We start from the raw sequence: 15,593 nt of genomic DNA, 5'->3' as shown, positions 1-15,593 counted from the left end.
TCAGACCTCAGATCAGACCCTCAGTCTTCATCAGACCTCAGATCAGACCCTCAGTCTTCATCAGACCTCAGATCAGACCCTCAGTCTTCATCAGACCTCAGATCAGACCCTCAGTCTTCATCAGACCTCAGATCAGACCCCCAATCTTCATCAGACCTCAGATCAGACCCCCAGTCTTCATCAGACCTCAGATCAGACCCCCAATCTTCATCAGACCTCAGATCAGACCCCCAATCTTCATCAGACCTCAGATCAGACCCCCAATCTTCATCAGACCCCTAATCTTCATCAGACCTCAGATCAGACCCCCAATCTTCATCAGACCTCAGATCACTAGTAAAAGAACTTGCCTCTACTGGTCTGGATAATGCTGGCACTCGGGATATCCAGCCCGCTTGTCCTGCTGTGCTGTGCTGTGACATGACATCGCACAGCGCCAGGTTATATTGCGCGCTTGCACTTACTGTATCCTGACGCTGTAGGCCAGGATACAGCATGGTGCCTGGAAAAGACCAGGGAGCTGTGAGTAACACCAGCACTAATAGCGCTACACTCACCGCTCCCAGTCCTACTGTACTCTTGAGTGCTTCCATAGTGGAAGCGCTCGATATTATTCCGTTTATAAGACGCGCTAAAATTTTTCCCATTTAATATTTATGGCTGTTTTTGTTAAAAAATAAAATCTGATGACTCACGGATTTAATAAGGTAATCTGGATTAACAATTGTAGATAAAATTCTGCTCATTTTTTCTGTTATGTGTCTGATCTACATTCCTTCCTAAGATATTTGCCTGACCCTGAACTTGCACCTCAGGTTCTCCTTAACGGGAAGAATTATGCAATGCCATTAGTCGATAAATTATGTAGTTAAACAGCTTTCATTTCTTTTTTTCAATGATCAGCTGAAGAAAAATGACTTCTGAGTAATAATGTTTTTTTTCCAGAGCAATTAAAATAATGTGCCTTGTGCAATTATGAGTTTCTGTGATTTATTAATCCAAGTTGGCTTTTGACCTTTGGAATGCTATTTTAATTAGGCTGAAACCGCTGTTATGTGGGAACATCGTTTTTGTATTGGATACACTCCATTTGCACTTGCTGCTCTGCTGCCATTTTACAGCTTCAAGTTCTGAATTATTTTCTCTTTTTACTGTCTGAAATCCAAACCAGAAATTCCAGGAATAATGCATTTTTGAATATTAAAAATGTATAATACAATGGATTCCAGGATCTGTGAAATGTAAAATTAATGTAAACAGTCCTTCATTGACCAGACATGGCCACAACATGATTTATGGAGCTGTGAGGTTTGGGCGTCTTTGAGTGCACAGCAGCTCCAGATAACAGCTAATTTATGGGGGTGCCAGGAGTCACACCCCCATCAATCTGATATTAGTGATCTCTCCTAAGGATAGGAAAGTCCTGGAAAACACCTACAAGACAAGAACCCTCAGCACTGACATCTTTAAGCTTTAAAACATTGGCTGCCTGCAGCCACCTCTAGAGGGAGCTTCAGAGCTTACTGCAAACTGTGCCATTATTGAGCTTAAAGGGAACCTGTCACCGGGATTTTGTGTATAGAGCTGAGGACATGGGTTGCTAGATGGCTGCTAACACATCCGCAATACCCAGTCCCCATAGCTCTGTGTGCTTTTATTGTGTAACAAAACTGATTTGATACATATGCAAATTAACCTGAGAATGAGTCCTGTCCCTGAGATCATCTCAGGGACAGGACTCATCTCAGGTTAATTTGCATATGTATCGAATCAGGTTTTTTTTACACAATAAAAGCACATAGAGCTATGGGGACTGGGTATTGCGGATGTGCTCAGCAGCCATCTAGCAACCCATGTCCTCAGCTCTATACACAAAATCCCAGGTGACAGGTTCCCTTTAAGCTCAATAATGGCACAGTTTGCAGTAAGCTCTGAAGCTCCCTCTAGAGGTGGCTGCAGGCAGCTAATGTTTTATAGCTTAAAGATGTCAGTGCTGAGGGTTCTTGTTTTGCAGAAAAACAGGACCAGACTATTATACAGATATATTAAGAATTTGTAAAATAAAAAGATGTAATGATAAAATAGATTCTTTTTAAAAGGGGTTTCTGCTTTGGACACTCATTTTGTTAGAAATACCTGCAATCTTCAGGAAACTTTGCAAGACGTATTGTATTAGTCTGTTCGGACTCTGGACATTAGCCCCTCTGCACACTGTAAAGTAACTTTGTCGGAGGTATTCAAGGACTGTATGGCGCAGGATAAGCAGCTGCTTGCACATTGGGTGCCAGTTGTGACACTCACCTGTTATTGCCGGGATCAGAGATAATTCCACTCCATCCATTTAACCTCTCATGTTGGGGTTATTAGAGTTGATGTTCCGAGTGTTTGTCATGGCAGTCAGGTGCCTTGTGAAGACCCCCAAGCTTGCCATGAAAACGCCAGACAACCTCTTTAAGACTTCCCTATTGCACCCTACCACTGGGAGGTTACCACTTTGCAAAAAGAAAAATCAAAAACTACAGCCCTTGCACTTCCATTCACGGAACAATAAATGGTTGTTAATATATGGTGACAATTTTTTTTTTTCATTTTATTAAAAATGGTAAAAAAATTAATAAAAAACATATAAATTTAGCGTTGCTGTAATCGAATCAACTCACAGAATAAGGTCATCATGTCATTTTTACCACATAGTGATTGCTGTGAAGAATGAAACCTCAACAGTGGTGAAATTGCTTAAACATTTGTTTACTTATTTTTTTAAAACAATTTTGTGCAGTTTCTCAATACATTATATGGAACCATTAAAAAGTACAATCTGTCCCATTAAAAACCAAACCCTTGTATGACTGTGTCAAGAAAAAGCTTTAAAAGTATGGCTTCTGAAGGCAACGTGATAAAAAAATAAATAAAATGTTGCCATAATTGTCCTGGTCCGAAAGAGGTTATGCAGATGCGGATTGGCCATAGATCTTTCAGGGCCCATACACAAGAGGCCACCTGAGCTCTCCTTACAGCGCCAGCCATGTTAAGTAATCAAACTGACTCTCCCCTCCTGACTACTGATTTCAACTGTATAGCCTTCTTGAGGCAACTGGAGTAGGACAGAGCATGGCCTGCACAGAGGAACTATTTTTGGGGAGGTATTTAGTGCTGCTGGGGCAGTATTTTGTGATGTACTGTGGTATGTGCTAGGGTGGTATAATGTGCCGCACCATGGTATTGCTGGCCCTGCTGACGTCAGTTTGGACCTGACTACAAAATGGGGCAACTTTTATTTAAAAAAATATATATTTCAGGGCCATTTTTAAGTTTCCAATTTGCCCCTGGGCTTATGCATTACAGGGGTGGACGTGAACTGCTGAGTGCCTTTTGAGCAAGAACAGTCGTGAAGCATCATTCTTAACATAAGGCATCCCCTTATGGTTGAGCACATTAATTTTATTTCACCGGGCCCATGTTCAGCTGCACAGGTAGCACTTTCGGTATGTCCTCCCCTGGCCCATTGGTATTTTTGCCAGTTCGCTACAATGAGAGATTCTTTTTGTAACCAGGTTGCACTCCGATGACTTTATGGAGGTCTTGAACAAGGGACCTTTTCCTTCAACCCCAGATTAGGGCCGTATAATAAATTGGGTTTTCATTGCAGGGAGTATTCCCGACACAATTTTATTTTACTCACTGTTCTTTACAATATTTAGTAAAAATCCAGTAAAGGGATATCTGCTCATCTTATTGATCTTTGTATTAAATAGTGCAAAGGATCCATAACAGAAAAGTGGTCAGCAGATCACTGACGTAGCATGTAGGTCTTGAGCACACACAATTTCACATATTGGGCAGCAGCAGCCATTTATTTAGCTTTTTTGACAAAGTTGTTCCTATAAAACAGTTCCCATCATAGCAAAACATCTCTCTGTATAAAGGCTGGATGCTGATAATTGTCCCAAACATGAATTATTAGGACATTGGTCTGATTGGGGTCAGAACCTTAATGTGTGGACCTAGTCATTAAAAAGTAGAAGCCCAGACTGACAGATGAGGAGACGCTGCCATGTAATGACAAACTGAGCTTGTAAATAATTGTACCGATAGAAAACTACATGGAGGAGTGAAGCTGGGATGTGACCGCCACTGGTGTAGTCGTCAACACTGATGTAATACATTGAGGGAGCAGGTCTGTATGGTACAGAAGTTACCCAATATTTCTGGTTTTAAGCCGTGATCCTCCGGGGGTATTTCTTGGCTCCTTTTTTAGACAAACTTATTAATAGGAGTTGTTCGCTAATACATTTAGTGTCTTTTTATTCTTGGTAAGTTTTCCATACGTGTTTACCAAAGATTTGACCTAGACCTTCTCCTGTAAGGATCTATTCACACAGTGCAATCATGTATTGTTAAAAAAAAAAAAAAAAAAAAACTCTATACCTCATGTGAAATAAGGTGTATGTAGGAGAGGGTACAGTAGGGCTCTATAGAAGTCTGTGGTCATACAACTCGAAGCCCTTATTACATTCTGCCTTAGAAATAATTACCTAGTTCTTATCCTTTGAAATGTCTTTGACATGATTTGGAGAACAGTTTCTGGTTTACGTTGTACAGAAATGCTCCCTTAATGGAGCATAAAATGCAGTGGAAAATCTACTGTAGATTTTGCAGTGGATCTGGGAAAAAATCTGCTTGACTTGGGCTACTTCCACCTTTGCGGCACAGCGGTCTGGCAGGCTGTTCTAGCATAAAATGCCAGGAATCGGCCAGACAAAAATCGTTGGCATATTCGCCGGGTACCGCCCGGAACTCTGCCGGACCCCATTATAGTCAGTAGGGCCAGAGGGCATTCCAGTGACATTCGGCGATGCCGAATTCGGAGAACTACAGCAGGCTGTTCTCTGCCAGCACAACCTGCTGGAAAGCTATGCCGCTAATGTGAAAGTAGCCTTACATGTGGATTATGATGCAGATTTACTGCAGATTTCACCCCTTGAATTGCAGAGGGTGAAATTTGCTGCATAAAGTAACATTTTGTTGTATAAAATTTTTACTGCAGGTCTATCTATCTAATTTTATCTGCTTTGCTGCTGCTGCAAAATGCTGTGGATTTTCTGCATGGAAAGTTGTGGGAAATCCAGATCATTTCTGCATGTCTTGTCTACATATCCCACATGTAAATCATACTTAAAGGCGTTTTCTATTTTCCCCAAAAAATAAAAAATGTAATAAATAAAAAATGACAGAAATTGTATGAAATAATGAAATTCTGTACTTGTTAAACCCTGTTCTTTCAGTTCCGGTGTTCCTCTTCGGTCTCTGTTTACTAGGCTGCAGTGATGATGTCATCTTGATGATGTCAGTGATTGGCGGCAGCAGTCATGTGATTTTGCTGTAATGTCATCACTAGAGAACAGAGACTGCAGGAGAGCATCGGAGTAGGGGCACTGGAACAACGGGGAATTTACATACAAATTCTTATATATATATATATATATATATATATATCTACACATATATATCTACACATATATCTACACATATATATATATATATATATATACATTACCCCTTCTTCCCCCCCCCCCCCCCCAAGTTAAAGCAATACTAAAAGCAATCTGTCTCTAGCAGTTAAACGGACGGTTAGTGATCAGCGTTGTGCAGTTCTTTCTTTTACTTCTGCAGATTAGATTTGGCCTGACTTGTAAAATAAGTGGTTTTATAAAAGCATCCTCTGTCCAGCGGGTCGTGCGTTATGATGTTCTGGGGGAAAGGTCAAGTCTTTAACCACAGAACTACCTGTTTGTAAAAAAGATAAATATCTTATTGAATAGATTTAGTTGGATTAAGGGGGAAGACGTCTCATAATGGAAGGCTCTTTCTCAGAGTTATAAAATAATTGTATTTCTTGCTTCGACTTGAAAGGGTTAGAGGTTAACACATTCCACTGAAAGAGATGGAGAAGAAATATACAACTGCAGGGAGAAAAGTAGGTGTCAAAATTATGTTAATAAATCATAGTATTTTTCTCCATCTCTGTTTAGATTCAAGCCACTTGTGAAAACCTAGTTGTGGAGATTCGGGTTGAAAGCTGTTGGATTGATAAGCAATGTAAAGTAAACATGTCCTCGGGCGGACAACGTAATAGACCTTTAATTATTTTTCTCTCTAGTTTATTTGGGCTGTCTGATCTTTAAGTGTTTAGAGTTAAGTGCAGAGGTTGGCGTGAACTTCGGTGGTAAACCACAGATCATTCATCCTGCTGGAAGCATTAAGGCCATTAATGCATTTCGCAAAGATTGAGAGGAAAACATTGACACCTTCCGTGTGATGACCTAGAGGCTGTCATAGCATTAAGTTGGCCACACACAGTGATCTCAACATGTCAGAGTAGTCGGTCACATTGATGTCCTTTTTTGATGTTTGGGTCATATGAATTTCTCCAGAATTTCTTCGGTTTTGGTATTCAGACTTCTCATTAAATGTTTATAGAGGCTCTGATGGGAGCCACAAATCTTACTGCTGGTGGCTGTCTTCTTCATCTTCTCCTTAACCTCTCTGGGTCTTTTCACGCTGTGTCTAAAATACCATGTGCTTCCTCTGATACATAGGCTTGCTATCAGGGTCTGAATGAGACGTAGGATGAAGAAGTGGGCTATCTAGTGTGGCACTGAGAAAAAGAAGTGCAAGTTATGCATTAAAAAAATAGTAATTGTATATTTGTATAAGGGCTCATGCACAGGGAACGTGTTGGCCATATCTCCCGGGCCTACCATGGCTCCCCTGCCCCAAATATAATAATTTATGATAGTCTCTTATCTGATTGCAGGTCTATTGCAGTGAACGCATGTCATCATGTGAACGGACTGTATCATAAATTATACAGTCAGTTCGGGTCAGAGGAGCTGTGGTCGGCCCAGGAGATGCGGTCATGTGTGTCATAAGTGAACAGCCGGTCAAAGTGGCAGATCTGTGTCCAGCCAGCTCTGCATTGAAAAGTATACACGTATGAAGGCAGTGGAAATGAGTTGTTTGTAGTATAAGTCAAAAGGTTAGGACTTGGAAAGAAAGTGGTGCAACGGAGAAAATAATTCATTGATGAACTTCAGGCATAGAGAAGAACGCATTCTGAAATCTCTTGGGCACCAAGAGGGATAGTCCACCCTCTGTTTAATATGTTCAGGGATTTGTGATGTTCTCTAAAGCGGTGTATCCCAGATAATGGCTCTGGACCCACATATGGTTCTTAGGTCCCATACATAGGGTTCTTAGATCCCATACATATGGCTCCTCGGCTATTGGCAGGTGCAGATACTGCAATCTGTCCTAGATTCCAAAAGTATTAAAACATGAAACTAAAGTCAAAACCCATATAACGCTTGCTTGCAACATGTGAAGGGTTTAGGACCCTTGCTCTAAATTTTTGGCCTCTGTCAAAATTCGTAGGTACATGATTTACTTTGTGTACATATTTCTGCATTTCCAGAGCTCTGTGTTTGGTAGTCTCCATAATTGTTCCCTTGGTGTGATGGAGAACTGCCTCTTATACTTCCTTCAGGATAGTCATGATCACTTTCTATTTGGGCTCTATACCGCGTCTTGTGGAACCTGGACTGATACTCTGTAGACTGTAAGGTTGTTCTTCATGGACATGTTGCTAGGTGGAAGAAAACATTTAGTTTTTCCAAATCCATGATGCTTGCATACTCCCACACTGAATGTACTTTAATTTCTGATTTCAACTTAGATTTCCTTTATTACCTTTATCGGGATCAGAATATTACTGACAAGTCTATATAATCAGACTATATCTGACCTTAAATTGCCCTCCGGATAAGTGGCCACTTAGTGTTAAATGCTCTGATTCAGCTGTTGGTTTCTGCAGGGTACTTGCCATGAATTCCAGTCGTATTTAATAGCCGGTGCTTTTTGTGTGCGAGAAAACTGTTAACGTGCAGGTGAAAGCAGAAGAAATTAGAATTAGTGAAATGATTAAACTTGTAAAATATTTATTTAGTGAAATGGTATTTAACAGCTATTTCGAGAGATTTATTTGCCTGAAAGAATTTCCCTTGATACATTAAAATCATCAGCTTACACACAGTGGATTAGGCTGCGAAGTCAATTGGGGCAGGTTTACCAAGTCTTAAAAAAAAAAAGTTGCTGGCATAAGATGTGCCACATTTCCTAAGAGGCGCAATCCTCTTACTACGCATTTTGTGCCAATTCATGTGCCAGAATTTTACAGCACCCATGATCTGCTGTATATTTGAACTATAACTTATACTATTTTCTGGCTTAAATGATATTACGTGTGATTGGATGCCCTCCTGCCCCATCCTCTTTTCCTCACTACTTTTATAAATTGGAAATAGAGGTAAAAAAAAGTCACAAATAAGTTGCGCGTCATAGTTTGCGACTTTTTTTTACGCCACTAATATAGCACAAAATCATTGATAAATTTGCCCCACTTTGTCTTTATCTTCAGTAAAATGTATCTGCCCAAAGTGAGGTTTCCATGTATTTGTAAATGTGTTTTCCGAATTTTAGTTTTTTACGACTTGACTACATCTTGCATGTTGTCAGCCATTTTGGAGCTTAGTGGCTGCTGTTTGTCACCGAGCAAGCATTTTATTTTTATTTTTTTAAAGAAAACAACCTTTTTTTTTTCTACTCATGTACAATGATTTCACCCTGAGGGCTCGTGCATACGACTGTATGTAAAACATGGATCCGCAAAAAAAAAGGATGACATCCGTGTGTATTCCGTATTTTGCAGAATGGAACAGCTGGCCCCTAATAGAACAGTATTATCCTTGTCCGTTATGCAGACAATAATAGGACATATTCTATTTTTGGGGGGAGCGGACAGAAGGCACACGTAGTAGCTTCCGTTTTTTTTGCAGACCCGTTGAAATGAATGGTTCCACATACGGTTCGCAAAAAGAAACCAAAACTGACACAGAAAGAAAATACAGTTGTGTGCAAGATCCCTGATGAACATCCGTACTATAAATTCTGAATAGATCAAAAGGGTCCTTAATTTATCAGCAAGCTGTCTGAAGGGTTGGGCTAATACTAAGGTTGTGGCTATAACGTGCAGCATCCATAGAGAGGAGCTGCCGCCTCTTCTGGCACACCTGTTTTAGTAACTACTTGTATTCCCCATGTAATAAAAATTTTGGAGCAGGTATTCTAGCTACTCTATGCTGTGCCATTTCCTTATTATTCCTGCTAGAAGTTCTAAATGAATTGCTAGAAGTTTGCAATAAAGGTCTAGAAGGGTGTTACCAGTTGGGAGTATGTCCCTGCACATTCTAATCTATCCACTATCTAATCAGTGCTGCCAGTGTCAGACTGCAGGGACGCCCCCCCCCCAATTCATTCACTACTTCTAGCAAGAATAATAAAGGAGTGATATAATATATAGAGTCATAAGAATAGACGCTCCAGAATTTCTGTCCGCACATAAGACGCTGTGTCGGTTGTTGAGTCAGTGTTTGTCTTCTTTAGGCTGGCCATACAATTTAGATAATTGACCAGACCAACCGACCATGTAATGTGTATGAGGTACATGGCACATATCGGGTCAGATGAATACCAGGAATTATATCAACTGCCCGATCCCTTTGTTCTCAAGGAGTAAAGCCTCTTCTCTCTCCCTTTTCAGGACACATGCATGCTCTGCCGAGAGTGCATGTACATGGAGGGATCAGGAGAGAGAGCGGTTTGCAAGGGTTCTCTCGTGTGTCTGACGTGCCTTAAGGCGCATTTACACCTACCAAGCAGCAGATTGTTGGGAGGGAAACGTTTCTTCCGGGCAGTCAGCTGCTCGCTCAGTGGAGATGAAGAGCTGCCTTTACATGCAGCGATCACCTCCACAGCTATTGTGATCGCTCGTCCTCATTCAGCTGCATTGTTTCTGGGCAGCAGATCTCTGTTTAGACAGAAGCAACAATATAGACGCCTGCACGAATGACAGGATCACCCAATCAACGAGCGTTTCGCTCATTCATCGACGGAACCTTTACACGCACAGATTGTCGGGAATGAGCGTTCAGAGGAACATTCCTTCCCAATAATCTGCCCAAATATCTCCCAGTATAAATCCACCTTTCATTTTAAAATGTCAGACATTGATGAAGAATGTTTTATTTTTGCTACATTTATAGTCCTTAAAGAAACAGATAATACAAACTTAAGATCTGAAAGCCCCCCCCCCCCTCCATGTTGCCGTCAGTAGATGATGCCCACAGCTTACTTTTTTTGTGTTCTGATAATATTTCTTGTGCCTTGCGTCTGCAGTTGAATTTAATTTTTTCTCGTCTGTTTTTAATCCAAAAACTTGTCCAAGTATGGATTGATTTAAGGACATGAAGGTTTGTGTAATGAGCCTGGCATCTTCTGTGAGCAGTTGTCATTTAAGTACTATCTGTACAAAGCATCTTGAACTTGCACTTGACAAGCCAATACTAATTAATAAGTGGTGTCTGTGCTTTCAGTAAATGACGGCAAAAGGCAGAAGACTGCCCTGCTGGCTAATAACATCATGCCAAAACATTCTCTCGTTTAGATCTTGGTCTGTCCTGAAAAAAGGGTAAAATGTAGTTGTATTAAATATTTTTTTTAAATGATCAGCTTTCAGTGTAAAAATGGTAAAAATTGTAAAATTATCTCAATGTTTTGTCAAAATGGTTGCCTTATAAAAGTAGCCCCATTTTAATCAGAAGTGTGGCTTCTCTAACCCCTCCTTGTCCATACATAGCAGTTGGTATGGCGATCAAGTAGTGTATGGATGGCTCCAGTATGCCAGAGCTAGAGATGTGCTTTGAGTGGATGTGCACAGGTCCCAAATGGGAGACGTCCAAAAAAAACTGAAAGTGGCCCTATGTCATAGGTGGGTCCAAATTGACAGAAGGCAGGAGCAGTCACAATTAGGCAGGGCTAACACAAGTGGGCAGGGACGACAGAAGTCAGCAATACCAAATTGCAGCACAAAATACTGCACTGCCCCAACAGAACCAAATATCACAGTGCAGCACAAAATACTGCCCCAACAGAACCAAATATCACAGTGCAGCACAAAATACTGCCCCAGCAGAACCAAACCTCACAGTGCAGCACAAAATACTGCCCCAGCAGAACCAAACCTCACAGTGCAGCACAAAATACTGCCCCAGCAGAACCAACATCACAGTGCAGCACAAAATACTGCCCCAGCAGAACCAACATCACAGTGCAGCACAAAATACTGCCCCAGCAGAACCAAATATCACAGTGCAGCACAAAATACTGCCCCAGCAGAACCAAATATCAACCAAACCTCACAGTGCAGCACAAAATACTGCCCCAGCAGAACCAAACCTCACAGTGCAGCACAAAATACTGCCCCAACAGAACCAAATACCACAGTGCAGCACAAAATACTGCCCCAACAGAACCAAATACCACAGTGCAGCACAAAATACTGCCCCAACAGAACCAAATACCACAGTGCAGCACAAAATACTGCCCCAGCAGGACCATATACCACAGTGCAGCACAAAATACTGCCCCAGCAGAACCAAATTCCACAGTGCAGCAAAAAATACTGCCACTCCCACTGTACTATTGAACTATGTCACCATCCTGAGTCCGGCCATACAGTTCAAATCAGGAGAGTCACTGTGGCTGGCCAGGTGCATAATTATGGGATGCTTCATTAATTAATGATGAGAACATCAGATCGTTGTGTATCTGGCCAGACACCGTGAGGAGGGCTCCAGCAGCCGCTGAGCATCGGACCAACGGGAAATTTCCCTGTAGGGTCGGTATAGCCAGACGCCCCCTCTTTATGGGCAGCCATGTGCTTTCTGAAAACCTTAGTGGCCCACGTTTCTGTTATCACCTATCGCAAACCCTACCCTCGCCCACGATATAAAACTAAAAGTTGACCGAGTAGGACAGTCAAACATTAATTTTGTTCTCAGTTTGCATTTTTAAAATTGTGTAATATGCTACGATGGGACTATGACTTGAAAGAAGCTTGACATATGGGAGGACAAGTCTTTCTAAATTACCCGACTAATAGATTTGCGCTTCGGTAATCCTCAAACTACAGTTGCACAGGATTATGAAAGGGTATATCATAGAGACAGACACCTCCTTACAGAACTCTTGAATAGTAAATGATGCACTGCCTGATACTAATTCCAATTAACTTTTCCTTTTGACCCCTAAGGTTCCCCCAGCAGAGATGTGGGGCCTTCATTAGGCCTGAAGAAATCCAGCTCATTAGAAAGCCTGCAGACAGCTGTGGCTGAGGTGACTTTGAATGGTGACATTCCTTTCCATCGCCCACGCCCACGGATCATTCGAGGACGAGGCTGCAATGAGAGCTTCCGAGCTGCTATTGACAAGTCCTACGACAAGCCACCCGTCGATGATGATGATGAAGGAATGGAGACATGTAAGTTACGCACTGCAGAGTTCCTCGGGAGGGGAAGAAAGACCAGTCCATGATCATTTTTATTTTTATTGGGGCAGTCAGTTTATTTGTAATGAGCGCTCCCACCTGCCGTCAGTGAATGGAAAGCTGTCACATTTATGTGTGTCCGAGAAGACCAAAATACATTTTGTGTAGATCAGAGATAAAGTAGAGAGTCCGGTCTGTTGCAGAAACTTTTCCTCTCTCCTGATATTTGAGAATCCTGGAAATGATACATAGCAGATCTCGTTAGTGCTTATTTCCATTTTCTAATCCTGTCCCAGAGTAGCAATGTACCCAATTTAGACAATTGATTATTTTTTTTTTATTATAGTAGAATTAGTCTGGTTTTATTGAGGAAAGTTCAATACAACAGTCCACTTAATTGATTAGACACAGAAAATCCTGACGGAGTGCTCCTGGTCTAAGGCCATGTCACAAACCATCCTCGCTAGAAACCTTGAAAATGCTAACATTTTACTCTAGACAAGACTCTTATGGCGCCATGTCGAAGCTTCTTCTTCGAGAACACTTCTGATTTTCCTACCATTCAGTCTCTTGGGTATTGTTTGGTCGACACAATCAGACAGAAAATTTGCTACACAATGAAGGCCGCTGTCCAAAAGTCGGTTTTATTTTAGGGCGATGCAGTGTCACATGTGGTCCTCTGCTGTCCTTGTGGGGACTTCTACAGATACATATTTCTAAGTCACCTCTGATGAGGACAGTTTACAGCTGAGATACAGCTCATTGGGTTTCCTGTGCTTGGCACAGTCAGCAGTCGGATATCTCAGCTCAGTCCTTTGGCTTCATTTCAAGTGTCTCTGCACCGTCCTACACACATGCTGACATGTTAGTATAGAGATGCCTACATCCAGACACAGATGCCCCATGTTCTGGAAATCAGTGTCTGTTCATGTTCCTGATACATACATGTACCTTGCCTTGAAGAAATCCTTCTAAAATGAAGACGATAAGGAGGATTTGTATGCTTTTGATTAATGTTTATTTACAGGCAGAAACTCATAAAATAGTCTTCTCTCATGACATTTCTAATCTTTCATGCCCAAACCTTCCTCAATGCACATGTTGGAGCTGTCAAGGTAATATCATGAGTCCCTGCTGAACGCCTTCATGATCCGCCCAGTTTTCACTCCACTAGATATTGGGTTCAGTAGGAGGTTTGCAGTTTGACTCCTCTGTGATGGTGAGAGAACAGGGGATATCTTCGCATCACAATATGTATTATTTTGAAAACCTCATTCACGCTGTCAGTTTGGTATTTATTTATTTTTCCGAGAAAACCAGCGTTGGATCCAGGAAAAAAAAACATCCCAAGTTCTACCCCATAAACCATGGTCTCCATATCTTGCACTGATTAAGGCAAACAGGTAAAATGCCCTTTGTGAAGCGGAAATAGATGGCTCTGTACTTCTGAGGACAGGCATGGAGCCTTTTTGTAAGGGCTCATTCAGGCGACCGTATGAAAGGGTCTGCATTTGTTCCTCAATTTTGCGGAATGGGTGTGGACCCATGGGATTATAGATTAAATTGAAACCCATATTCTTAATTTAAACCTACTAATGTTTCAAATAAGACACATGGACACAATTATAAATGGAAAAATTAGGCCACGGACAACTTTATTAAAGAACATCTCAAACATTAGATAACCATATAAATTTAAGATTAATAACAACCACTCAATTAGACCAGCCATAAGCTCGGCCTAAATACCTGAATCAACTCGTCCGCTCGCCACTTATTGACAAGCGACTTTACCCCTCCTTCTAATAAAGTGGCCGTGACGGAACAAAAAAGGGAACGGCGGGAGGGGCAGCTGAACCAACGATGCGGCTTGGCTGCTCGGCTTGGCTAATGCTGGCAACCACCACATTATATACCCAAGCCTATCCACCAATGCCCTAACTGTTGCTGGGTACCATAAACCTCCCAGCCTCAGCAACAGTCCCACCATAGGACATCCCAATTAGCCAATCCCCTGTAATCTGCCCTAACCCGGCAACTAAAATGAACCAACTTGACACTGATTTTGGCAGGAAAACTCCCGCCAAAATGCTCTAAGCAACCTATGGGATAATCATAATCCCATGCAGATTCCTCCAAATGGGATTCTCGGGATCTTAACATTTATTTCAATTGGGCTGTGGATAAGAAGTGTCATTTCTCTCATGGGGCCAGCCATGTGCGGTCAACAAAATCCAGAACGCACGCGGCCGGTATCTTTGTTTCGCAGACTGCCAAAACACTACAGCTGTCTGAATGAGCCCTAAACTCATATGGTTGTTGTAATGTCCTGTCTAGAGAGTGAATGTGTAATTGCCCTCAACAGCCCCAATGCATTCTGAATGGATAAGGATCCGCTCAGAATGCATCAGTTTAGCTCAGTTCCACCTCCATTCCGCTCTGGAGGGGGACACCAAAACGCTGCTTGCAGCGTTTTGTTGTCCGCCTGCCGATGCAGAGGCAAACGGATCCGTCCTGACTTACAATGTAAGTCAATGGGAACGGATCTGTTTTCACTGACACAATATGGTGCAATTGAAAACGTATCTGTCCCCCATTGACTTTCAATGTAAGTCAGGACGGATCTGTTTTGACTTTGATCTTCATAATGCAAACGGACCCGTTCTGAACGGATACAATAGTTTGCATTATAGTTGCGGATCCGTCTGTGCAGATACCAGACGGATTCGCACCTTACGCAGGTGTGAAAGTAGCCTAAGGCTACTTTCACACTAGCGGCAGGACGGATCCGACAGGCTGTTCACCATGTCGGATCCGTCCTGCGGCTATTTCGCCGTGCCCGCGGACCGCCGCTCCGTCCCCATTGACTACAATGGGGACGGGGGCGGAGCTCCGGCGCAGCACGGCGCTGCACGGAGAAAGGCCGCCGGACTAAAATTACTGCATGTCAGGCTTTTTAGTCCGGCGGCTTTCTCCGTGCACCGCCGTGCTGCGCCGGAGCTCAGCCCCCGTCCCCATTGTAGTCAATGGGGACGGAGCGGCGGTCCGCGGGCACGGCGAAATAGCCGCAGGACGGATCCGACATGGTGAACAGCCTGTCGGATCCGTCCTGCCGCTAGTGTGAAACTAGCCTAACTCAGACTTTTAGACA

General features: G+C 42.3%; 1 protein-coding gene across 1 annotated transcript in view; it reads left to right on the top strand.

The window, feature by feature from the left end:
- Nucleotides 1–15,593, top strand: part of PARD3 (par-3 family cell polarity regulator) — a 699,053-nt gene that overhangs the window by 352,922 nt on the left and 330,538 nt on the right. The window contains 1 exon segment of the mRNA XM_044295563.1: nucleotides 12,209–12,436. Coding sequence (XP_044151498.1) covers nucleotides 12,209–12,436 — 228 coding nt within the window.

The sequence above is a fragment of the Bufo gargarizans genome, chromosome 5 (genome assembly GCF_014858855.1).
Source record: "Bufo gargarizans isolate SCDJY-AF-19 chromosome 5, ASM1485885v1, whole genome shotgun sequence".
Taxonomy (NCBI): Eukaryota; Metazoa; Chordata; class Amphibia; order Anura; family Bufonidae; genus Bufo; species Bufo gargarizans.
This window is presented reverse-complemented; position numbering and strand designations above follow the sequence as displayed.